Source organism: Canis aureus, chromosome 35 (genome assembly GCF_053574225.1).
Source record: "Canis aureus isolate CA01 chromosome 35, VMU_Caureus_v.1.0, whole genome shotgun sequence".
In the NCBI taxonomy this organism is placed as follows: Eukaryota; Metazoa; Chordata; class Mammalia; order Carnivora; family Canidae; genus Canis; species Canis aureus.
The window spans coordinates 3,202,501-3,228,156 of record NC_135645.1 but is presented as its reverse complement, the minus strand read 5'-3'; the positions used below and the strand labels follow the sequence as shown (position 1 = coordinate 3,228,156).

General features: G+C 48.5%; 1 protein-coding gene across 1 annotated transcript in view; it reads right to left on the bottom strand.

Annotated features, from left to right (window-relative positions):
- Positions 1 to 25,656, bottom strand: part of SLC12A8 (solute carrier family 12 member 8) — a 111,315-nt gene that overhangs the window by 75,132 nt on the left and 10,527 nt on the right. Inside the window, exon 4 of the mRNA XM_077884556.1 lies at positions 20,448 to 20,679. Coding sequence (XP_077740682.1) covers positions 20,448 to 20,679 — 232 coding nt within the window. The remainder of the gene's footprint in view (positions 1 to 20,447; positions 20,680 to 25,656) is intronic.

Here is a 25,656-nt window from a genome sequence, read left to right as displayed (position 1 = left end):
AGCATCTAGCTCTTGATTTCGGCTCAGGTCATGATCTCGGGGTCATGAGATCGGGCTCTCACTGCGTGTGGAGCCTACTTAAGATTCTCTGTCTCCTCTGTCACCCTCCCCTGCTCATACGTTCTCTCTCTCTCTCTCTCTCTCAAAAAAAAAAAGTTACTAGAAGATGACCTCATCGAAAGCAGATCAGAATGACATAAGATTCAGAAACAGGAGATCCAACTGAGAAGAAAGATAAAGGGGGGGTGAGTGGAGATCCCAAGCAAGAGCTCTCCACACAAGTGCAGGGTGACCATCTGGACTGGAGCAATGTGACTCAGTCCATGTTAAGGGCCCTCATCACCAAGCTCCCTGGAGCCACCACACCTAGTTTTTAACCTGAGGTCAGAACACTGGGGTGGGCCTATCTCAGAGCCATGTGTTTGGGTCATCTTGACCATGAACTTGACCATGAAGTTGCTGCTCTCGCCTCTTCAGCCTACGGCGTCACTCCACTGACCTGTTCTGTGTGACCTATGGCCGAGGGCTAAGGATGGCAACGAGGAGCTCAGATGTAGGAAGAGAGCAGTTCTGACCCCAATGCATCCCTCCAGACATTTACTACCTGACACATATCACAACCTGGGGAAAGGCAGGGATCTGAGTAACCAGAAGTCAAACAGCAATTACTTCGGGTGAGAACAGAGGGAGATGCAGCTGAGGAGGAGCTGCCGCAGGGAGCTCTCGTGGGACTAGCGACCTTCTATTTCCTAATCTGGGCACTAGTGACATTCTGCTGCTCTTTAGCCAGTATGTATGTTTTATACACTCTTCTATATACAATATCCGTCTTTTTACAAAAGATTTTATTTATTTATTTATTTATTTATTTATTTATTTATTTATTTATTTATGAGAGCGAGCGTGAGCAAGGTGGGAGAGGCAGTGGGAGAGGGAGAAGCAGACTCCCCACCAAGCAGGGAGCCTGATGTGGGGCTCGATCCCAGGACCCTGGGATCATGACCTGAGCTGAAGACAGACCCTTAACCCACTGAGCCACCCAGGCGCCCCCACGCAATATGTTTTAGAATAAAATACCTTAAGGAAGCAATTCTAATGTAATTATTTGGAAGCATTAATGTGTTCCCTCCTGTTTAGAGATCCCTTCCATGTTCTTGCTCTGCAAAGTGCTGCACTTCATTTCACAGAGAAAAACATAATTGTTTATCTTTATGAAGTAATAGAGCCACTTTGCGACACATGAGTATACCTTCCCCCAAAACTTTGAGAATCTCCTTTGCATTTTCAGTTTCAGGCGTAAATTATATCACCTCTTTAAAAAGTGATGTGAAGAGTAGACAAAATCTTGTCATGAACCGGAAGTCCCCCATCTCTGGCTCAAGGCCTAAGTCTGGAGTCCCGAGAGTCTTGGGAGGCATAAAGTATAGGGATCAGAGTTTGGGCTCTGGAGCTGGACTGAGTTCGATTCCCACCTCTACCAACAACACAACCTTAGGCAGGCACTTACTGTGCACAGTCTCAGCCTCCCCGTTTGTAAAATAAGAACAGCCATAGTACGGGGGTGGAGCTGGGGGGGGGGGGTAGCGGCACCTGGGGGGCTCAGTCGGTTAAGTATCTGCCTTCAACTTAGGTCATGATCCCAGGATTCTGGGATTGAGTCCTGCATCAGGCTCCCTGCTCAGTGGGGAGCCTGCTTCTCCCTCTCTTCCCTGCTCCTGCTCTCTCACTACCTCTCTCTCAAGTAAATAAAATCTGAAAAAAGGAAATAAATAAGTAACCATAGTACCTACCTCTCGTTGTAAGAAGTAAATGAGTTGACACACCTAGGATGCCTGACATATGCTAAGTGTTCAGTAAATGTTGGCTGCTGTCGTTACTATTATACAGATAAGCAACTGCCTTACTATGCGGTGGCAACTATCTTTCTACAAAAGAAGTTATTTCCATCAAAAAGTCCAGGAGTGTGAGGACTCACTGTGGTCATTCCTTCTCTGCAAGGCCCCCTTGGTGTTCCCCAACTACCACCATCTTCCGATCAGCCACTGTTCACAGATGCAGGTTGGGATGAAGCAGGTGGTGTTTGCAACAAATTATCTAAACCTTTTCACACTCAAGACTGAGACATGGTTCCCTAAAAATGGCAAACGTGGCTTGCAGGTGGGCTGTCACACAGCAGAGCTGCCTCCCTCCCCTCCCTCGCCAGCCTCATGAGGGGCCTCCCCGAGGCAGAATCAGCGCACAGGTGTGAGCGATGGCTCACGTTGTCAACACAGGTCACACGTGGGACTCAGGGCCACAATGGGGTACGGGGCAAATAGCCCTGGAGGAGGCATTGGAAGAAATGGCTTCCAACCTCGGCTCTGTGTGACTCAGTAAGGGCCGCTCGACCTCTCTGTGCCTGTTTCCTCACCCACGGAATCAGGCACATCACCCAGATTCCACATGCCCAAGCTCAGGAAATTTAACGTCAACTTGCCCTTAAATACCATATAATTCGTGCAGGGGCAAAGGGAGGTCAGTCATGGGACAGGGAGTCTTCTGGAGACACAGCCCATCATCCCAAACTGACTTCAGCTGGTGCTGGCCTGCTTCGGCTTCCATCCCCATGTCTAGGCAGAGCCTGTAACAATGTTATCACTTTTTAAAACATATGCCTAAACTAGTTCCTATTGCAGACAATTGGCAGGTGCCCAGTTAATAGATTATTTTACCAGACAGCTGAATGCTTTGGCCATTGGTCAAAAATGAGGTCACTGCAATCCTATGTGCTGTGACTGGAAAAGCCTAATGAAAAACAATTGTCTATTTTTTGGCAAATGGGAATCCGTATTCCCAGACCCCTAAAGTTGCCGGTGGCTCGGTGTGTGGTTCAGGAGCAAAGGAAGATTCTGTGCAAGGTCAAGGTGGCCTTGCTCTTTGGCTCATTTGTCGTGCGTTCGACTGTCCACGCATGTTTCACATCAGCAAAATCCCCAACCGGATTCGGGCTGACCTGCAGGAATTTCTGGCCAAGAGCACAGGATCCCCCAGTCTTTCAACCCTGCGCAGTCGGAAAGAACGGGTCAGGAGACTCCTGTCCCAGCCATCTGGACACACATGCTCGGTGGAGATGCATAATATGAAGCACATGTGCTTTCTCGAAAAAAAAAAAAAATTCATTTTCTAAGGGCTACAGAGCTGCCACTACCAGAGTCTGTGGCGGCCTTCCAGCTGTCTGGCCCCAGACGGAACGATCCCTGCCCACCTGCGGCAGGTAAGCCCTATGCCTCGAGCTTTTACGGGGGATTCATCTACAGTCTTTTGTCAAGTATTGGATGCCTCCCCGAGCATCTCTGCAGAAACTCCAGGAGGAAAACGTTCAAAGCCAGGGTCTTCTCGGCTGCAAGCCTTCCTTCCTTCCTTCCTCCTTTCCGAGCCGGGTCCCACTGAACCCGTGCCCGGGGCCGGGCCCTCCGCACAGGCCTTGTGCTTGTCCCGCCAGCTGCAGCCTGCGCGGGGCACTGAGCGCCGCTGCCACAACGGGAAGGCCGGCGCCGCTCAGGAGGGAGGCCCGGGCAGTAGCGTCTCCTGGGTGACCGCAGAGAGGACTTGAAGGGGCCGAGGCTCTCCACCCGCAGTACATTCCAGAGCCTTTCCCTTGCACCCTCCACCTACGTGATTCAGTCTTCATTTATTCACTCAACACACATACTGAGCACCTGTCGACCGAAGCCCCGTTGGGGAGCTGGGGACAAAAGGGGATTGAGGTGTGTCCCTGTCTCCGGGGGCACCCGTGTGCTCGCGACAAGGCCGCCGGGGGTGGGGGCGGCCCTGGGCCCCGGGGAAAGCAGCCCTCTGCACCCTCACACTGATCCCACCGCAGAGCCCGTAGGATGAATAGCATCGTGGCCAACAAGGCGAGGAAGGGTCCGGGTGAGGCTCTGGGCCGGGGACCACGCAGCTCCGGCCCTGACCGGGTGCCGGCGAGGGCTTCTGCACCCAGGGCCGCTTTCTGGGCCAGGAGCACGTCTTGTCACAACTGACTGGAAGGCTGGCCGTGCTAACGGGCGTACAGGCTGGGCTCCAGTCTAGCGCATGAATAAACTTCCCAAGCCTGAATCATCGGCGCCCCCCAGTTCTGCCAACAGCCCCCGAAGCCTCCGCGTTGCCAGCCTACGGCGGATCGAGTCCTTAACCCGACGGTAACTACCTTGTATCCACCGTAGTGGCACCTGCGCTCCACAAAGCGGGCTTAGGCCAGTAATGAGGACCCCAGGCTGCGCCAGGAACCCTAATATAGTGGCTCATTCAAAGGGTCCAATCACGAACGGAGGTAGAGGGAAAGGGGGAAGATGGAAGGAGGAAACGAGAGAATGAAGGAGGGAAAAGGAGTCAGAAAGGGAGGGAGAGAAAGGGAAAGGAAGATTAGAAGCCGGCAAGAGGGCTGCTTCCCATCCCCTTCACCATGACCGCAAATTCCAGCAGGTGGTCCCCTGGCCCCGCTAGGGGTCCCGCAGTCCTGGTCCTTCCTGAATTAGCACGACTTTCCAAGGAGGCACCTGAGACGGTGCAGAACTGCTCAGGCCTGCTAGGACCGGACCACCTGAGGCCAACAAGGCGCAGGGCTGAGGGCTGAGCACCGGGCTCCCAGGCTGGCCTCGCCCCTGCGCTCTCCAGGAAGAGGGGTGGGGCCTGTGGACCCAGGAGGGAGCACCAGGTCCCATCCTGACCCACATCATGCCCTGCCCTGACCTGGGTCCAGGTCAGCTGACCTTGTCTATCGCCACGGGGCCTGGTGGCATTTGGGAACCATCTCTTGGCCACTTCAGTACCTGGTTCTGGCTCCTGACCTGGCCTCACAGCCCCCTGGCTTGTCTCCTGCTTCCTCTTCAAGCTCTCACCAGGCATGGGAGGGCCTGGCCGAGACTGGCAGGTTCTGGGAGCCCCTGGATCTGAAGGAAGAAGGGAGCAGTGAAGGATTCAGTGGAGGAGGAGAGCTCCAGCACACTCCCCCAAGGGCATGCCAGGCCAGGAGGTACCTAGGAGCCCTGTGGAATAGTGCTTTAGAGTCCGGAGCTCTGGGTTCAAATTTTGGCTAAGGCCCTTCCTGTGCAATCTCAGGAAAGTTGCATAACCCCTTGGGGCTTTGACGTCCTTGCTGTAAAATGGGAATGACCATCTCACCCATGTCACTAGGCTGATACAAGGATCAAATAGAATAATACATGTAAAGTGCCCGACACAGCGTTGGGGCTCATTCCAATTTTTCCGGGTGCATCCACACACACAGGTAAGCGGGTGTTATGCTATGCGGGGCCCTCGGCTGAGTGCTAGTCAAGTGAGAAAGGCAGAGGAGGAGGAGCCAGTCCTTGACGTTAGGGGCCAACTGACGAGCTCCAGTCTCCACCCTGAGCCTGCTCTCAGGGCAATGAATTCTTTGGTCTTACGCTCAGAATCCTGGACATGCCAGGAGCACGGCTTGGGGCCTCACCACCGTTTGCCTCTTATTCCGCTGAGCCTGTGGTAGAGACAAAGCAGATGCTGTGCGAGCCGGGGGCAGGAGGGGAGTTCTTGAACCTGTGTGCCCAGCAGAATCCCCTGCAGACCTAGAAAGACAGGCCACGGGGCCCGGCCAGCGGTGCCGACTGGCCTGGTCTGGGGTGGGGCTCCCCTGGTGCTTCTACTGTACGGGCAGGGTTGAGAAGCCCGGGGACAGAGGCTGGGACCGGAGGCTGCGGTGTCACCAGCGCTTCCAGGAAGACTCTGTTCCTCTCTGCTGGACCAGGGAGGGCTGGGGACCGAGGCCTGGGGTCTCTCTGGGCGGCAGCTGCTGCCTCCGTGAGACGGAGGGGAGAGCCCCGGCCCAGCCTTCCCGACGGGGTCGTGTGTGAGGGTCGCGTGGGGTGAGGGTGACAAAGCCCCCAGGGCGGCATCGCCCACCTGACCGCCCCACAGGTAAGATGCCCGTGCCAGGGCCCCACGGACCACTGCCCCCAGGCGTGGTGCCTTCCCCTAGCACGTCTGCGGCCAGAGAGGAAACACGGAGCCAGCTGCCCGGCTCGGCTCGGCCCCGCCGCCGCAGAGGCCACAGCACAATCAGCCGGAATCACGACTCCACACAGAGGCCACCCTGGGCACTGCAGGGCCCGCCGAGCCGGCGCCAGCGAGGCTGGAGGCCCTCCCGCCGGGGCAGGGCCTGGGGGGGCACCGGCCACGTCTGGGCAGCAGGACCACCGGGCGGGAAGGTGCTGGGGCGGGCGCGCCGCGTGCTCGGTCCTGCGCAGGGGTCTCCCGCCACCTGCCGTGGGCAGGCGCCTGCGTCCGGGGGACCCGGCCTCGTGGCCCGGAGCCGCACGTGCGGGCTGCTAGAGCTCCGAGGAGCGGCACAACACGCACGCGTCCCACCTCCTGACGGGCCACCGGAGGAGCCGCGGCCGTGTCCTCGGGCAGAGGGGCCCCGTCCCACGTCACCTGCTGGCACCGGCTGCCTTCTGTCCGGGGGGAGCCTGCCGTGTGAATAGGGACCAGCCAAAGCCACCTCTTCTGTGAAGCAGGCTCCCCTGCAGAGGTGGGTGCGGCCGGCTCCACAGTCAGCACGCTCCTCACCCGCACCCCGGCCAGCCTCTGGCCTCCAGCCTCTACCCTCTGGCCTCCGGCCTCCAGCTTCCAGCCTCCAGCCTCCAGCCTCCAGCTTCCAGCCTCCAGCATCCAGCCTCCGGCCTCTGGCCTCAAGCCTCCAGTTTCCAGCCTCCAGCCTCCGACCTCCGGCCTCCAGCCTCTGGCCTCCAGCTTCCAGCATCCAGCCTCCGGCCTCCAGCCTCCAAACTCCAGCCTCTGGCCTCCGGCCTCCAGCCTCTACCCTCTGGCCTCCAGCCTCTGGCCTCTGGCCTCCAGCCTCCAGCCTCCGGGCCTGAGCTCTGGGCCCCACAGCTCTCCGCCTCCACCTCCTCCTCCTCGGCTCACCCGGACTCTCCTGAACTCTTCCCTGACCTCTCCCTCGCCCCGACATCCCCTCCCTGCGGCCCGATGTCGCCCAGCTCCCCAGGGCCCACCGCCACCACCGGCTCACGTCGGCCAGGGCCCTTCCCTCCACCCCACGCACACACACACACACACACACACACGGCATCGCAATTCATGTCTTTCCTCTGCCCCTTCAGCTGCACCCCCAGGAGCACTGAGGCATCGCCGCTTTCCCGACTCACCCAGACAGCCTCTCAAACAAGTTTCCAGCCTCCATTCTTCACCCCTGTCTCAAGCCGATGACTTCTCCATGTGGCCGGAGCAATTTTTCTAAAATGTAAAACCGGATGTCCTGCCTCCCTGCCCCACGATGATGCCCAAGCCCCTGTGCGGCCGCCCAGGTTTTCAGGAGCGGCCTCCCCTGCTCTCCGTCCCTCCTCGCACTCCAGGCCCTCTCTCATCTTCCCAAGCACAGCAGGCTCTCGGGTCTTCGCATAAACGGCCACATATGCCCCTTCCCCTCTTCCTCTGGCTAAATCCTGTAGTCCCTCAGCACTCGGAGCTCGGAGGTTACCCGCTCTGCTCAGGCTGGATCGGGACGCCCCCCGGACCCTTGTCACAGGACTTGTCGCTGCTCAGTAACTGTGTGCCCGTCTGGGTGTCCTATGACACTGTACGCAGTTGAAATGAAAGAAACGGTGTGGCACGGCCTAAAGTGAACAAATCTCAAAAATACGGTGGGTGAAACAAGCAAATTGCAAGATAAATAAGTCATCCACTATTTAAATATTTATCGAGGGAAGGGGTCCATGCAGTGTGACAAGATGTACGTAAAACTTTCAAACACTAGGGGCGCCTGGGTGGCACAGTCCCTTAAGCATCAGATTCTTGGTTTCCGCTCAGATCATGATCTCAGAGTCAAGAGATCGAGCCCCATGTCGGGCTCCGAGCTCAGCGCAGAGTCTGCTTGAGACTCTCTCTTCCTTTCCCTCTGCCGCACTACCCAACACCCCCCCAATAAGTGAATCTTAAAAAGAAAAACTTTCAAACACTAAATGATAATAGAGATCAACTGTAGTATCTACATATGTTAGAAAAAGAAAAACACGGGAGAAGGACAATATCAGCCTCAGGACAATGGTTCTCTGGGGGAGAAAAGAGAATGGAGAGGAAAGTACAGCTTAAACTGTATCTTCAACGCTTTATACGTTCTTATTCTTAAGAGAGTTCTGAGGCAAAACTGGCAAAATATCATCCATTACATTTGGGGGATGGATAGATGAGAATCTATTATGTTATTTCGTGTATATCTGAACTATTTCATCAGTACATTATTCAAACTTTTAATGAGGAACCAGAGTCTCCAATGCCCTCGTTAACATCCCTCCCTGAGCTCCCCGCCGTGGCTGCCCGCCCCAACCAACCTCCACGGGCCTAGAGGCCACATCACACAAACAGAAATGCAAAATGTGTAAACATTTTTATCCTCACTTTGGAAACCAAGGCTCAGGACACGTAACCTTGCTCAAGACCAACAGAAGCTCCCAGATTTCAGACATAACTTCATGCACAATTCCTGCTATTTCATCCAAGAGAGCACGCAGGTCAAACAGAGCATGGTGGAGAGAATTCCAGAAGTAGGAGCAGAACTTCATTCATATGTAATTATGGCCCAATGAGTGGATACGTTTCTGGGAAGAAGAGGGTTTAGGAAGGTACAGAGTTGGCGATATAACCAAACGAAGTAATCTGGGGCTAGCCCGTGAAACTTAGTGAATGCAAACCCCCTGGGTTTGAACTCCATCCTATAGTCAATAGAAAGCTGCTGGATAGTAGCAGAAGCAAAGCACTGTTTTAGGAAGAGTAATCTAGCTTCAGTGTATAGGAGGGTGAGCTCCCTGCCCATAGGAGATGGGTAGTAGAGTCAACCAAAGGGAAGCTCCTGGAAGGATAAATTCAGATTTGGAAATCACCTAAGTGCCCCACATAAGAAATGGCATCTAGGGTGAGAGCTGGAGGTTTTAAAAGGATAGGAGTGCTTAAGCTACAAGAGAAATAAAAGTTCGCTCCAAGCTTTCCAGGTTTGGAGAAATGGCGTAGACATTTGGGAGATAAACTAGTTATTTGCTTAATGAGCTTTTTTTTTTTGGCCAGGCGGGGGAGGTGAGGAGAAGGTAAATAGAGTGAGGAGGAAGAAATGCAGGGCTTCAGCTTTGTTTGCGTTAATTCAAGATGATGCTCAGACAACCAGGGAGAGATCGAATGGCAGTTGGCGACACAGGAGCTAAGTCCAAGAGAGCTGGAGAGGCAGATGAGAGCCACCTGAGCAGCAGCAGCACCAGAAGGATCTCTCTGAAGAAGGGAGCACAGAGAAAAGTAGCGCCGACAACTGACCTTTGGTCCCCTGCCTGCAACCAGGGACAAGAAGGCTAAGAAGAGAGCCGAGGCAGCATGTGTCAGAGCAGAAATGCGAAGAGCCTGGTTCAAATCAACACAGGTGGCTGCCGCAGATGAAGGCTTGTGTCTCCCTCACCCCTCGAATTCATAGGTTGAATCCTAATACCCAGGGTGCAATGGTATCTGGAGGTGGGTCTTTGGCGGGTGATTAGGTCATGAGGGTGGGGCCTTCTGGAATGGGATTAGTGCCCTCACAAAGGAAGCCGCAGAGAGCTTCCTTGCCCTCCCACCATGTGAGGACACAGTGAAGACAGCCTTCTACACATCAAGAAGTGGGCCCCTGCAGACACTAAACCTGCCAGTGACTTGACCCTGGCCTTCCAGCCTCCAGAACTGTAAGAAATAAACGTCTGCTGTTTACAAGCCACCCAGTCTAGGGTACTCTGTTGTAGCAGCCTGAATGGATCGACATAGCGGTCAGCGGCGCAAAAGGGGTCAAAAATGAGGAATGAGCAAAGTTCTGGCTTCAAAGACCAAGAGGTCAGGAAGACCTCAGCTACGGGAATTTCGGCAGATGGCAGAGTCAGGCCTGCTTGATCCTTGATCTTTTTATAGCTCCTAAACAGTGAGTTGACTTTCTTACAGCCAGCACAAGGCGGAACCAGATCCCACCTGCTAGACTAGCCCCAGAAGAAGCCATGCCTGCCCCTGCTGTGCACTGTCCAGGAGCCACCTCCCACGGGGCGCAGAGACCCGGGGCAGAGCACAGCCACCCGGCGGGCCAGAGGAGACTACGGACCCATGCTAAGCAATAGTCTTCCTAGATAACCACAGAGTTAAGCTTGGAGATGCATAATTTCATTTTTAAATGCAGAACATAGAATTAAAATGTGCCACATGTCACTTTATTTTCTAAAATGTATTTTATCTATATTTGCCTGACTTCTAACGGCAATAAAATCATTTTGGCATGACACACATCTTACATAAATGAAAATATAATCCAACAAAATGGCATTTTAGGAGCTTTAAGCCAAACAAATGTTTGAGACGGCCTTGTTTAAATTAAGTTGCTGTGCTATTCAGTTTTTCACAGTAATGTCGCTGTGTCTCCAGGGAGCTTTGTGCAATGATGCCGTTTTGGAAGAGACAGGAGGGGAGTGGGGAGAGGAAGGGGGCCAGCGTGTGCAGGCCTGGGAGACAGGAGGTCAGGAAATGGAGGCGAGGAGGAAGATCCACTGTCACAGGCAGCTTGGAGACGAATTGAGAGGCATGACATAGTGGCTTGGGATGGAAGGAGAAGCTATGCCCTTGGGGTTTGAGTGGAGGGAAGGATGCACCAGGCGAAAGTCTGCACCCTGTGAGACCCACAGCCCCTTCCCTCCTCCTACCTCTGCCCTGCTCCCAGCACTGCGGCAGCCAGGCATGTCCATGACTGGAGACTGGAGACTTCTCTGTAGGACGTTACCTGCACCAGAGGAAAGACCTACAGAAACCGGCAGTGGGGAGTCTCAGGTGGAACAGCCCCGGGTGCCACGCGATCATCCCACAGTGACACCTCCCACCATAGCCCCACCTCCTCTGCGCACAGAGCCCCCATCGGCTGACTGGTGCCTCCTCATTAAACATGAATGGACAGCCGGGGACTACCAGACACTAAAGAAAGCTTGCAGTAATTACCACGGAGAACAAAACAAGGTAACAGAAACAAAGAAACATGGGGGAAAACAGGTAATGTAGAGAGAAGAAAATTTTGCAAGAAAATAAAACTCCTATAATCAGAATAACACTGAAAGAATCAAAAGGAGATATTACACTAATGAAACAAGAACAGGCAATGGGGCAGCCCAAGTGGCTCAGCGGTTTAGCGCCGCCTTCGGTCCAGGGCGTGATCCTGGAGACCTGGGATCGAGTCCCACGTCAGGCTCCCTGACATTTATAAATGAATAAATAAAATCTAAATAAATAAATAAATAAATACATAAATAAATAAATAAATATTAAAAAAGAACAAGCGATGATTCTGTTGTTGCTGTTGTTAAATATTTCATTTTTTTATTCATGAGACACAGAGAGAGAGAGAGACAGAGACACAGGCAGAGGGAGAAGCAGGCTCCATGCAGGGAGCCCGACGTGGGCCTCGATCCTGGGACTCCAGGGTCACGCGCTGGGCTGAAGGGAGATGCTCAACTGCTGAGCCCCCCGGGGGCTTTGAAACTGACAATCAGAGAACAGGAAAAGAGCTCTTGGAAATTAAGGCTAGTCAAAACGAGAAATTCAGTATATTGGAAATACAGCCAAGGAACTCTGCCATAAAGTAGGGATGGAAAAAAAAGAAATAAACTAGAGAGGAGAGAAGATTAAAATAATAATAACAATAATAGGAGGTTCAAGCCAGGAATTCTAACATCCAAGTAATCAGAATTTGAGGAAAAAATTAGAAATTTTTAGAACAGAGAGAAAACAAAGGGGAAAACATTGTCAAAGAAATAATTGAAAATTCCAGATTGAAGGTGTCCCAGGTCAATGAATAGTAATTTTCATTATGAAATGTTAGAACCTCAAAGGAAAAGGGAAGATCCTAACACACTTGAAGAAGAGAGAGAGAGAGAGAGCTCACCCGGAGTAGAAATCAAGTAGCACCAAACTCCTGGATTCCACCAAATGCCAGAAGGTAGAGCAGGGATTTCAAAATTCTAAGGGAAATGATTTTCAGCCTAGATTTTTATATCTCCTACTAATTGCACATGGAAGTGAAAAGGGGACATTTTCCCTCAGAGACAGAAGAGGATAATCTGGGACCCAGAGAGTAGAGACAACACCTGGGAGCAGTGGGGGCAAGTATGAACACAATGGCTGTGGGCCTGTCCTGGGATCATCCACCCAGAAGGGAGGTGAGGATGGGGTCTCCAAGAGAAAACGTGACACAGGGAGAACTGGGAAAAATATCCATACATATGTAAAAGCTCTATGGATATTTTTTAATGGTGATTTTTATTTCTATTTTTTCATCTTTTTAAAGACTTTATTTATTTGAGAGAGAGAGGAAGAAGGAGCCAGGGAGTGGAGGGAGAGGTAGAAGCAGGCTTCCCACGGAGAGCAGAGAGCCCAACATGGGGCTTGATCCCAGGACCCCAGGATCACAACCAAAGGAACCGACTGAGCCACCCAGGTGGCTCTACTGGTGATTTTTAAAAATTAGAAAACAAAGCAAATGAAAAAAAAAAAAAAAAAAAAAAGAATGTAGTGGATTGAATGGTAGGCCCCAAAAAGATATGTCCACGCAGGGACGCCTGGGTGGTTCAGTGGCTGAGCGTCTCCCTTCGGCTCAGGGCGTGATCCCAGAGTGCCAGGATCAAGTCCCACATTGGGCTCCTGCATGGAGCTTGCTTCTTTCTGTCTCTGCCTGTCTCTTTTTGTGTCTCTCATGAATAAATAAATGAAATCTTAAAAAAAAAAAAAGACATCCATGCACTAACTGTAAAGAACTGTGAGTATGGCCTTGTTTGAAGAAAAGATCTTTGCAGATGTAATTAAGTGAAGGATCTCAAGATGGGATCATCCTGAATTATCTAAATTGGGCCTCTTTCCCATGACAAGCTATCTTCATGAGGTACTCATGGATGAGAGGCAAGAGGGGGAGAAGGCCATGCGACCACAGAAGCAGAATGAGAGCAATGTGGCCGTGAGCCAAGGAACACCTGAAGCTCCCAGGAGCTAGAGGAGACAAGGAAGGACTCTCCTCGAGAGCCTTGGGAGGGAGCGTGGCCCTGCCAACACCTTGCTCTCCTACTTGCGGTTTCCAGAACTGTGAGCTGATACATTTCTGTGATTTTAAGCCACTCAGTTTGTGGTGATTTGTTAAGGCAGCCCCAGGAAACTAATACACAGAGTAAGCTTAATTTCAGGAAAAGCTGAAAGATATACAAAAAAGAAAGTAATCAGAATATGCGATTTGGCTCCAAAATGAGTATCTTCATGTATATGTATTACCTTAATTACACACAAAAATTAATTTTAAAAGAACAAATGACAGAAAACATTTTTCAACATATACAACAAACACTAATAAAAGCTAAACAAATATTTGTTTAATTTTGAATTAGCTGTTAAGGTAGAAGAATTATAAATCATGAAAAAGGAAGATAGCATAAAGGAAAAATAGGGAAAGATAATAAATAATTCAAAGAAAAATAAATATAAGCGGTGATAAAAATATGAGTAAAATAATTCTCATTAATGATTTAAGAAAAACAATTTTTTTAAAAAGGAGCACAGGGCAGCCCAAGTGGCTCCACGGTTTAGTGCCGCCTTCAGCCCAAGGTATGATCCTGGAGTCCCGGGATCGAGTCCCGTGCTGGACTCCCTGCATGGAGCCTGCTTCTCCCTCTGCCTGTGTCTCTGCCTGTGTGTGTGTGTGTGTGTGTGTGTGTGTGTGTGTGTCATGAATAAATAAATAAAATCTTAAAAAAAATAAAAAGGAGCACAATTTTTTCCCACCACTTGGCAGAAATTTAAAAGACTGAACATATCCAATATTGTTCAGGGTAGGGGAATCAATAACTCTTATCTACTGTTAGTGGGAGTTCAGAACGGAACAACCTTATCAGAAAGCAGTCTGGCAGAACTAGCAAAATGTAAAATGTGCTTGACCTTTGTCCTATTAATTCTGTTTATAAGCCTTGATCCTATAGAAATAAGCTTTAAGTTTTATACAAGGATATTCATGTCAGCAACATCTCTAATAGCAACAAACTGGGGGAGAAAATGAAATAGCCATCAAAAAATTAATGTTTAGGGCAGCCCTGGTGGCTCAGCGGTTTAGTGCTGCTTTCAGTCCAGGGCCTGATCCTGGAGACCCGGGATCGAGTCCCGTGTCGGGCTCCCTGCATGGAGCCTGCTTCCCCCTCTGCCTGTGTCTCTGCCTGTCTCTCTCTCTCTCTGTGTCTCTCATGAATAAATAAAAAAAAACATCTTTAAAAAAAGCCTTTCCTTTAAAAAAATTAATGTTTAAATATAAAATATTTTAGATTTGTAATATGGAACACTATGTGGTGTCAAAAATGAATGAAGGAGTCTTAAATGTACTGATATCCCAGGATATCCATGATATGTTATTGAGTGAAAGAGGAAGAAGAACAAAACAATAGAATCTAATTCCATTTTTACAAAGAACTATGAGGTGTTTATGCACATGCATGTGTACTTGTGTATATTAGAAAATAGACTGGAAAGATATTTACCAAAAACTCCCTCTGGAGAGTAGGAGCAGGAGAAGAGAGTAAGGGAGGGCACTTTCACCTTTTATTTTATATTTCAATATTTTTCTAATTCCTATGATACAGGACATTTTGCCTCTGAAATAAAAGAGAAATATAATTTCATTTAAGTGTCCGAAAAAAAAATTTTTTTTCTGATTTTAAAATTAACTGTTGTGGCTTAAAATGTGTCTTCAAATTCTTTGTCACTTCTCCACTCAAAATGTGGAAACTAATTTCCCACCCTTTGAATGAGGGCTGGACTAAGTGACTCACTTCTAACAGAGAGATTGTGGCGGAAGCGTGGCTATGTGACTTCTGAAGCTAGATCATGTGAAGGATAGAGTGAATGCTCTCTGATTGTTTGCTCTCAGGGAGGCCAGCCACTGCATGCCTTGGGGACACGGGAAAGGACCACATGGAGAGGGATGGAGGCCTCCCGCCAACAACCAACCCTGACTCGCCAGTCAGCTCCTCCGGCCCCAGTCCAGCCTTCAGATGGCTGCAGCCCCTGCTGACATCTGACTGAACCTCATGAGAAACCCAGCACCGCAACTGCCAGCTACACTGTACCTAAATTTCTGGCCTACAGAGAAGGCAAGAAATGAAACATATTTATTGTTGTCTTGTGCCACTAAATTTTGGGGTGATCTGCTCAATAGCAGGAAATACTAATGCCTGTACCAACCTCCCTGGGGAGGGTGAAGTGTGAAAATGAAGTAAAAGAGGAAACTTTTGTTTTCTTACTTTTCACATTTTTACTTTGTACATTCCAGGCCTGTCTAGATTTTTTTTTTAGTCTTTTATATTTAAATAAAGGCTTAGAAATAAAGTGAGGCTTAAATGTATTTTTAAAACATTCTTTTCCTGAGGCACCTGGATGGCTCAGTGGTTGAGCATCTGCCTTCAGCTCAGGGTGTGATCCTGGGGTCCTGGGATTGAGTCTCACATTGGGCTCCCTGCATGGAGCCTGCTTCTCCCTCTGCCTGGATCTCTGCCTCTCTCTGTGTGTCTCTCATGAGTAAATAAATAAAATCTTAAAAAAATTTTTTTTTAAATTCTTTCCCTGATTTTTAAAAGTAACACTAATGAGAAAGGACAAAGCTGCAGGCCTGACACTACCCAACCTCAGCCCTCACTAGAAAGTGGTGATAACTGAGACCAACAGAGCGCTAGAGCAGAACAGGGAGCCCAGAAATAGACACATACAAGTACAGTCAACAGATCTCTGACAGAGGAGCAAAGGCAATGAATACACTCTTTTCAACAAATGCTGTGACAACAGGACAACCACATGCGAAAACAAATCTAGACACTGACCTTATGCCCTTCACAAAAAGGGACTCAAAATGGATCACAGACTTAAACGAAAACACAAAACTATAAAACATTTGGAGATAACATAGGAGAAAACCTACATGACCTTGGGTTTAATAATGAGTGTTTTAGGTACAACACCAAAAGCACAATCCAGGAAAGAACAATATTGATGTTAGACTTCATTGTAATTAAAAACTTCTGCTCTGCAAAAAATACTGTTAAAAGAGTAGAAGGACAAGCCATAGACTGGGAGACAATACTTGCAAGACCTATGTGCCATAAAGGGCTGTGTCCAAAATACACAAAGAATTCTTGAAACTCAGCGATAAGAAAACAACTAGGTTAAAAAATGGTCAAAAGACCTAAACAGACACCTCACCAAAGATGATCTACAGATGTCAAATAAGCATATGGAAACATGCTTACCATCACATGTGATCATTGAATTGCAAATTAAAATGAGCTCCTACTCTTAGAGATACGTATCAGAGCGGCTAGCATCCAAAACACTGACTACGGCAAACGCTGGAGAGATCGCGGACCAACAGGAACTCTCATTAGTTGCTGGTGGGAATTTAACGCGGCCACTCTGGAAGGCAGTTTGGCAGCTTCTTAGAGAATTTATTCAAATGGGTTAAAAAGTTCTATCTTGGGGAGCCCGGGTGGGGCAGCGGTTTAGCGCCGCCTTCAGCCCAGGGCCTGATCCTGGAGACCCGGGATCAAGTCCCACCTCGGGCTCCCTGCATGGAGCCTGCTTCTCCCTCGGCCTGTGTCTCTGCCTCTCTCTCTCTCTCTCTCTCTCTCTGTGTCTCTCATGAATAAATAAATAAAATCTTTAAAAAAAAAGTTATATCTTTGGGACTCCTGGGTGGCTCAGTTGGTTAAGTGTCTGCCTTTGGCTTAGGTCATGGCTGGGGTCTTGGGATTGAGTCCCACATCAGGCTCTCTGCTCAGTGGGAGCCTGCTTCCCCCTCTGCCTGCCATTCCCCCTGCTTGTGCTCTCTCTCTCTCTCTCTCTGACAAATAAAATCTTTTTTTAAAAAGTTATATCTTGGATAGCCTGGGTGGCTCAGCAGTTTAGCGCCGCCTTCAGCCCAGGGCATGATCCTGGAGATCCAGGATCGAGTCCCACGTCAGGTTCCCTGCAGGGAGCCTGCTTCTCCCTCTGCCTGTGTCTCTGTCTCTCTCTCTCTCCCTCTCTGTGTCTCTCATGAATAAATAAATAAAATCTTTTTTAAAAAAGTTATATCTTCACAAAACCTACACACAAATGTTTACAGAAGTTTAATTCATAATTGCCAAAAACTAGAAGCAACCAAAATGTCCTTTAATTAGGTGAATGAATTAAAAAAAAAAACTGAGTTACATTACACAATAAAATATTACTCAGTGATAAAAAGAAATGAGCTATCAAGTCACCAAAAGGCACAGAGAAAACGTCAATGCATATTGCTTAGGGAAAGAGGTGAGTCTGAAAAGGCTTCTATCCTGTCCGATTCTGAAACTATGATGTTCCAGAGAAGGCTAAACACGAGAAAGAACAAGAAGACCAGTGATTGTCAAGAGTTCAAGGGCTGGGGGATCCCTGGGTGGCGCAGCGGTTTGGCGCCTGCCTTTGGCCCAGGGCGCGATCCTGGAGACCTGGGATCGAATCCCACGTCGGGCTCCCGGTGCATGGAGCCTGCTTCTCCCTCTGCCTGTATCTCTGCCTCTCTCTCTCTCTCTCTCTCTCTCTCTCTCTGTGACTATCATAAATAAATAAAAATTAAAAAAAAAAGAGTTCAAGGGCTGGAGGGGAAGAGGTGTGAATAAAGGGGAGCACAGGAATTTCTGACGCATTATTCTCTATGACACTATAATGGTGGATACACATCATTATCATTTGCAAGAGCTCATACAACTGCACAACACGATGGGTGGTGAATCCCAATCTAAACCATGGACTTCAGGTAATAATAAGATATCAATACTGGTTCATCACTTGTAACGAACCTGCTGCAGAAATGTGAGATACTGATAGAGTGGGGAGGGACATGGGAACCTCAGCATCATCCGCTCAGTTTCCTAGAAACCTAAAACTGCTCTACAAAATACAGTCTATTAATCTTTTAAGCAACACTAATCAATTGACGGGAAAGTAGAAATAAAATAATATAGCCACCCGTAGTCTCAGCAGAGAGACCCTCACTGTTGACACTTGGGCATAGTGACTTCCGGTCCTTTTTCCAGTCTTTTTTTCCAATGTCTATGTCCGTGCCATTTTTTCCAAAGAGCTGAAATCATTCTGCTAAATCCATTCTGAAGGTTTATGGTCTAGTTTTAGTTTGGATTTTTAACTGCAAAGAAAGTAGCACATATAAAACATCAGTGATACCAAAAACAGATCTGAGAGGGGCCAGTTGCCATGGAAATGATTGAAAATAAATTTCACTTCACACTACACCCTGCTAATGTACTGACCAGAAAGAAGGAGAAATATTTGGAGTAACAGACGGGCAGCCAAGATAGCTTCTAATCGAGAAGAAGGAAAACACATGAACCTAGTGAGGTTCCAAAGAGGCCAGTAGTATCGCCCCGCAATTTCATTAATTATGCTGTCTCAGCAACCACCCCCATGGAGGGAGAGAGCACCCAGGAACGGGGGACGGGAGTAGACTCCCTGCTTCCCCCGACAGTTTGACAGCCAAACAGCCAGCAGGTCTCCCTCCGGATGTGGGCTTGTCTCTGCAGTTGGTGCAAGGCCAGGAAACACATCACTCCTCCCCTCCAGTGGAGATGCTCCAAATGTTTAGCAAGCTGCAAGGCCCAGGCGCCAAGTGGTGGTTTGGACGCTGTATGGACGGGCCCTTAGCACTGGAGTGGGTCCTGGGGGCACCCCCTCCTACACCGTGGGTCAACCCTTTAGATGCGTCCCGCGCAGTCTGGGGGTTCTGGGGGATGGTCTCAGGACGCCGGAGTTTAGGGGGTGCTCAGGGAGCTCGGAGGAGTGACTTCTCCAACAGAAGACTTTTAACATATGCGAGTCTAAGAAGGCCGGAGTAGCGCGAACCAACTGAACCCTGAACTTTCTGCAATGGTGTTTTTATGAAAGACACGAGTGTTTAGAACCCATGTCAGGGGCAGCCCTGGTCGGAGAGAGCAGAGCCACTGGCTCAGTCGGACGGCCGGGCACGGCTCCCCGCCCCAGAAACAGCCCCGCCGCACAGCTGGCCAGATGCAGTCCTCCCCCGCCCTCAGTGGTCACCGTGAATGACACAACCACCCCCTTCCCCGGTTTCCTCTGTAAAATGGGTATAAGCGTGCTTCTCTCACGGGGTTATGATAAGGACCACATTAGGGAAGTCGCCTGCGGGGCTCAGCAGAAGGCCTGGCACAGAGCAAGCGCTCCCACCGCCGGGGGTGCTTGTGCTGCGGTTCTTTTTCTTTGCTAGCACAGAGGATGTCCTCATTTCCCTTTCCCCGTCCGGATTCCAGTGTGGACGCCGGGCCACCGTTGCCGTAAGAAGCCAAGGTCCCCGAAGTGTGAAATATCAGCCAGTGATCTCTTCCCTGGGGCGCCCTTGGAACAGCCACGAACTCCGTACTCCGGAGGGGAGCAAAGCTACCAGTCACGGACGCTCTGGGGAACAGCATCCCATCCGAGAGCACAAAGATTTAGGATCAGGGTTGCCAAGCATCCTCCAGGCCCAGGAAGACCAGAGTTACGCACTGGTCCTCTCGTTACGACCGAAGACGCCTTTTCCAAATGGTGCACAGTGTACCTGCTGTTTATGCTCCTCCTTTAAGCTCAGTTAATGGATCCATGTTTTCCTTTGAAAAAAATTTACTACAAAGAAAACTAGAGCTAATCAACCTAAATCTGTCCCCATCTCCCACAGATGACAATGGTTAACATTTGTTATATTTGCATCCTATTTTAAAAAAAGAAATAAAATCTGACATGCAAAATTAGCATCTATTTCCTTCCGTGCTTTCACACCTATGTCCTACCACTCTCCCAGTCACTGTTACAAATTTAATCTATATCCAGTCTGGTTCTACTTTATCCTTTGTTTGAGCTAAATGTTCCTGGTAGCTGTTTTTTTTTTTTTTAACAGAAAGAAAATAAGGGCCCCTGGGTGGCTCAGTCGATTAAGCATCTGCCTTTGGCTCTGGTCATGATCCCAGGTTCCAGGGACTGAGCCCCGCTCCGTGGGAGCCCCGCTCCCCTACTGTTTGCTCAGTGGGGAGTCTGCTCCTCCCTCTCCCCCTGCTTCTCCCCTCTGCTCATGCTCTCTTTCTCTCTGTCAAACAAATAAACCTAAAAAAAGAAAAGAGGAAACATGGAAAATGTGCTAAGTGAAAACGCCTCTGTGAGGAGGGGCTTTCAGGCCTCTGCAGCCAGGACACGCCCACTCACCTGCTCCAGGAATAGTGCGCTCCTTGTAGGTGACGCTTATTGACGGGTGGCCTTGCAAACTCACACCGTGTAACAGCTGGAAAGCTGCGCAGACCCCTAGAAGGCCATCTACTGAACTCCAAAAGGCTCACCTGGGTCCAGGTGCGTGAAAGAGCCCACCACGAAGTCCAGCGTGGACACAGCCAGCAGGAAGAGCAGCAGCAGCTGGAGGCGGATTATCCATTTGACACCTGCTAGGTTAATCCCCAGCAAGGCCAGAAGCACCACGACTGAAATTCCTCGCACCGCCCAGATACTCCTGAGGCTCAGCAAGTCAGAGATGGACTCAGCAAAGCCGGTGATGTACATGGCCCCTGCAACACACTAACACGCGATTCGAGATGAAGGAGTTGGCAAGAGAACAGAGCGTCAGGAACCCACTGGCCACGGCTGCCCGCCGTGGAGGGCCCCCCTCAGCCCTGTCAGGGCTCAGCACTGGGAGCCACCGGGGGAGGTCAGGGAGCCCTTCCTGCCCACGACCCCTGCCTCAGGCCCCATTTCTTCTCATCTACTTCACCACCACCATCCTGAGGGGGGCACGAACGCCAGTTAGCGGTAACTAAGATGAGAAGATCACGGGAAGAAGGCGATGGGACCCTGGGCCGCACAGCACTCTGAACCTCTCTGTCCGAGTTATTCAAGAGCTAAACACAGATGGGCGCCTGGGGGGCTCAGTTGGTTAAACGTCTGCCTTCAGCTCAGGTCATGATCTCAGGGTCCTGGGATCGAGCCCCGCGTAAGGCTCCCTGCTCAATGGGGAGTCTACTTCTCTCTCTCCCTCTGCTCCTCCCCTCGTTCATGCTCTCTCTCTCTCTCTCTCTCTCTCTCAAATGAATAAACAAAATCTTTTTTTTTTTTTAAAGAGCTAAACATAGAACAGAAGCACATAGCAGGTCCTGTCTCGGGGCCTTAGAAAAGCACTGAAGCAAATCCCCAGTTTTTGTCCATTTCTTTGTAGGTCACTATTTTTTTTTTAATTACCTAAAATTTAGAATAAGAAAAAAAAAGTGGGCAGCACATCCTTTCAATGTCATCTTGAATAAAGGCTACCCAAGGACCATCTAGGTGAATGTACTTAGTTCTACTCATTGTTTATTGATTAAACGTGTTAAGTGTCCCAGACTTTGTGAAGTTACTGTCAATTTATAGATTTCTTTCCAGCAGAGATGCATAATAACTTCTGTCCAGTGGAACAAATAACCCAAAAGATTCAGGTTTGCTGTCCTGTAGGACATTAACCAGTTTCGTTCGGCAATCTTATCCTGACATTTATTTATGAAACTGCTTAACCAGGAACTAGGTAATCAATACCTACTTCCTCAACTGCTCTTTAACATCTTACTGGCTCCTCCTCCATTACTTAATAAGTTAAATAAAACCTTTGGCACATGTATATGTTATATTTGCCTGAAAGTCATGATTTTACCTTTTTAAAAATATTTAAAACTCAATTTCAAATAAATATTTGAAAATAACAGCAACCTCACTCTCTGTAATTCCTCAGCCACCTTCTTTCCATCAGCTTCCATCCTCCCCCTCCCCCCACCCAGGCCAGCGGGTCACAGTCATCACTGCACTCTGCTGCCCATTGTTCTCTCAGGGAACAAATTCTGCTCTGGCCTCAGTCATATTCCTCCTTCTTCGTGAAGCCTTTCCTCATCCTCCTTTTCTAAATAAATATTATGCTACTACCAATACCATGCAATTAATCATCTGGTTCCATAATCTATTCTTATTTCATGCATATAAGTCTTTCCTCTGCCCCAAGCCACCAAGAATGCAAACATCCTAAAAACAAAAATTTCTATGCTGATTGCATTCTTCAAAGGCCCTGCATCTGCTAACTATATTGCAAGCATTCAATAAATACTTTCTGATATGTTGGTTGTATGAAAAGTGTTCTGTGGGGGGCACCTGGGTGGCTCAGTGGTTGAGCGTCTGACTTTGGCTCAGGTCGTGATCCCAGGATCCTGGGATTGAGTCTCACATTGGGCTCCCCACGGGGAGCCTGCTTCTCCCTCTGCCTGTGTCTCTGCCTTTCTGTCTGTCTCTCATGAATAAATAAATAAAATCTTAAAAAAAAAAAAAAAGAAAGAAAAGAAAAGAAAAAGAAAAGTGTTCATCGGAGCAGACACCATTAATTTCCAGCTCCTTTAGGTAAAGACCAGAAGGGCAATGTAATTTCTGTATCAGAGACAAGCTCACAAGGGAGGCCCCATTCTTCAGTGAGATTAGCTCATTTTGCTACTAGACATACCATCATTGTCAGTGTTCCCCAAACTTACAGTAGGCATTTCTGACTATATTTGGGTGAGGGGGAAAACCCAATAAATGTAGGAGGAAGACAATCATCTCTGAGAGGGAGATGAGAGAGAGACATTTGCGATTTCCTGCATTCACCTCACGACTCAAACTTACTCTTGACGAAATACCAAGAGAGTGTGCTGGTGATAACGATGCTGCTATTCCATCAATATGCGGCCAGGTCAACTGGACTCCTCATGGTCAGATATATCGGAGTTGAAAAAAACAAATGACAACAATACAGTGATGATCATCACCTTCCCAGGTGTCTGATGTCTCAAACACGCAGAGGGTGACCCCAGAACTTGAATACAACCATTTGCATCAGGAGCTTCCCAATCGAGTGTTTGCTTTTCTAGCTGGCGAACACAGAATTTGTTCACATGAAGTGGGCCAAGCACTAAAGGCTGCCTTTTGTTTCCAGTAGAGCCCCTCTCTCAGACTTATACCTAAAATCAAAGATGCCAGGAACAAAACAAAAAGGAACACCCTCTGGAGGCTGTGTGCAAGGGCAAGGTGGTTAGGATTGTGGACTGTGAAAGCAGACAAGGGCCCAGTCCTGTGGCCCCCAGTCCCAGCTGTGGAACTTGGGAAAGTTAGTTTTAAGCTCTCTGTGCTTCATTTCCTCAACTGTGAAACACACATAATAGTAGTACTTGCTTCAGAGGTTATTGTGAGGATTAAATGAGATAATTCATGTAAGGTCCTAGAAGAGTAATAGCCGGCTCATAGCTGAAGTTACAGAGATACTGGCTATTGGCATTATCATTCTTTTTTTTTTTTAAGGGTTTTTTTTAAAATTTTTATTTATTTATGATAGTCACACATTGAGAGAGAGAGAGAGGCGGAGACATAGGCAGAGAGAGAAGCAGGCTCCATGCACCGGGAGCCCGACGTGGGATTCGATCCCGGGTCTCCAGGATCGCGCCCTGGGCCAAAGGCAGGCTCTAAACCGCTGCACCACCCAGGGATCCCGGCATTATCATTCTTACTTTACCGTTCTGAGCTACTGAAGAAGAGGAGACAGTAGTTAGCCACGAATTTCATGAAATATTTTGCTGCCGATCAGGGAACCTAGGCAGTATAGTCAGATGAGCAACCAACTGTTGGTTGCAGCTCAGGTCATGATCTCAGGAATGTGGGATCAAGTCCCACATCTTGGCTCTGCGCTCACCAGGGAGTCTGGCTGAGATTCTCTTTCTCTCTCTGCGCCTCCTACATTCTCTTTCTTTCTAAAATAAATAAATAAACCTTAAAAATAATACCTCGTTAATGCTAACTACATGATGGTAAATGCCACCGGAAACTTGCAAAGTAAGTTGTAGGTAAGTATTCTTAAACCAAAGAGACCTACTTTGAGGGAAAACAGTAATAGCCTCAAATTAAATTGTCTTCTCAAAATCTAAGAGCTTGGAGATAAGAGGTGAGGGTATTGATGGAATGTGGGTAAGTAAGAACGTTATAGAGATTTCATATTTGGTAGGTGGATGAACATAGGAAGTAATCCTGCTTGGTTGGAAACTATAGGAAAAGTATAATTATGGCTTTTCTAAGGGTGGACTGTAACTATTCTCAGAACAAAAAGCACAGTAGAACTTCTAAATCAACAAGAAGAGACAGAAATAAATTTGAGCCACGCTGGCAAAATAAGACGTTTGTTAAATTTCAAATTATCTAGAAAATAATGAAAAAGAGAATAATGTATTCTAAAACTTGTATTCTTTTTTTTTAAGATTTTATTTATTTACTCATGAGAGACACAGAGAGAGGCAGAGAGAGAGAGAAAGAGAGAGAGAGAGAGAGGCAGAAGGAGAAGCAGGCTCCATGCAGGGAGCCCGACGTGGGACTCAATCCCGGGTCTCCAGGATCAGGCCCTGGGCCGAAGGCGGTGCTAAACCGCTGAGCCCCCCAGGCTGCCCTAAAACTGGTATTCTAATCCTGCATTCAGAAGGGGGGAAAAGGTATAACCCTAAGTATTTCTATTATTTGAAAAAGGCAGAAAAAAAATAAAATATTTAAGATGTGATTTTTTTTAAAGATCAATATAAATAGAAAGATAGCAGGAAGAGGTATTGAATAAAAGAAAATATGAAATAACAAAGGATAAAGAAAATAAAAGCTGATCCTTTAAGGGGCACCTGGCTGGCTTAGGTGGAGCATGCGACTTTTCATCTCAGGGTCTTTTGAGCCCCATGCTGAGTGTAGAGATTATTTAAAAATAAAATCTTAAAGAAAGTAAAAATAAAAGTTGAACCTTTAAGAGGTAAATAAAATGTATAAACACCTGGCAGTCTGATCAAGAAAAGAAAAAAATGAAAAAAATACAGATTTTAGCAATGAGAAAAGAAATACAGCTACTCTTACAGGAGAGCGTAAATGCATGAATACAGAAGATGAATGTGCCGTGAATTATGATACGTTCATATTACGCAATGTTAAGCTACTAGTTAAAAAGCACAGGTTGAAACCACTGACCTCAAGGAATATCTGCGAATCATTGTTAAGTGAGAAATAGAAGCCACAGAACAGAGTATGAACTCTGTCCCCATTTTTGTAAAAACAAGCAAGCCCTTCAGCAGTCATAAATTCACGCACGTGAGCACAGGGAAGGTGCTGGAAGACGATGGTAGGTGTTCACACCGGTGACCTCAGGACCCAGAGGGAAACAGCTTTTCTCTTTACATTATCTCTGGCAGGTGACTTGTTACAATGAACATCATTTTCTAACTTTATTTTTAATTTATTCATGAGAGACACAGAGAGAGGCAGAGACCCAGGCAGAGGGAGAAGCAGGTTCCATGCAGGGAGCCCGATGCGGGACTTGATCCCGGGACCCCGGGGTCATGCCCTGGGCCAAAGGCAGGTGCCCAACTGCTGATCCACCCGGGCATCCGTCATTTTCTAACTTTAAAAGAATTTTATAAAGGAAAACTAAAACCAAACACGGAGAGTGCAATTCGGTCTGTGCAAAGCTCCTCTGGGCGCCGGGACAAAGGC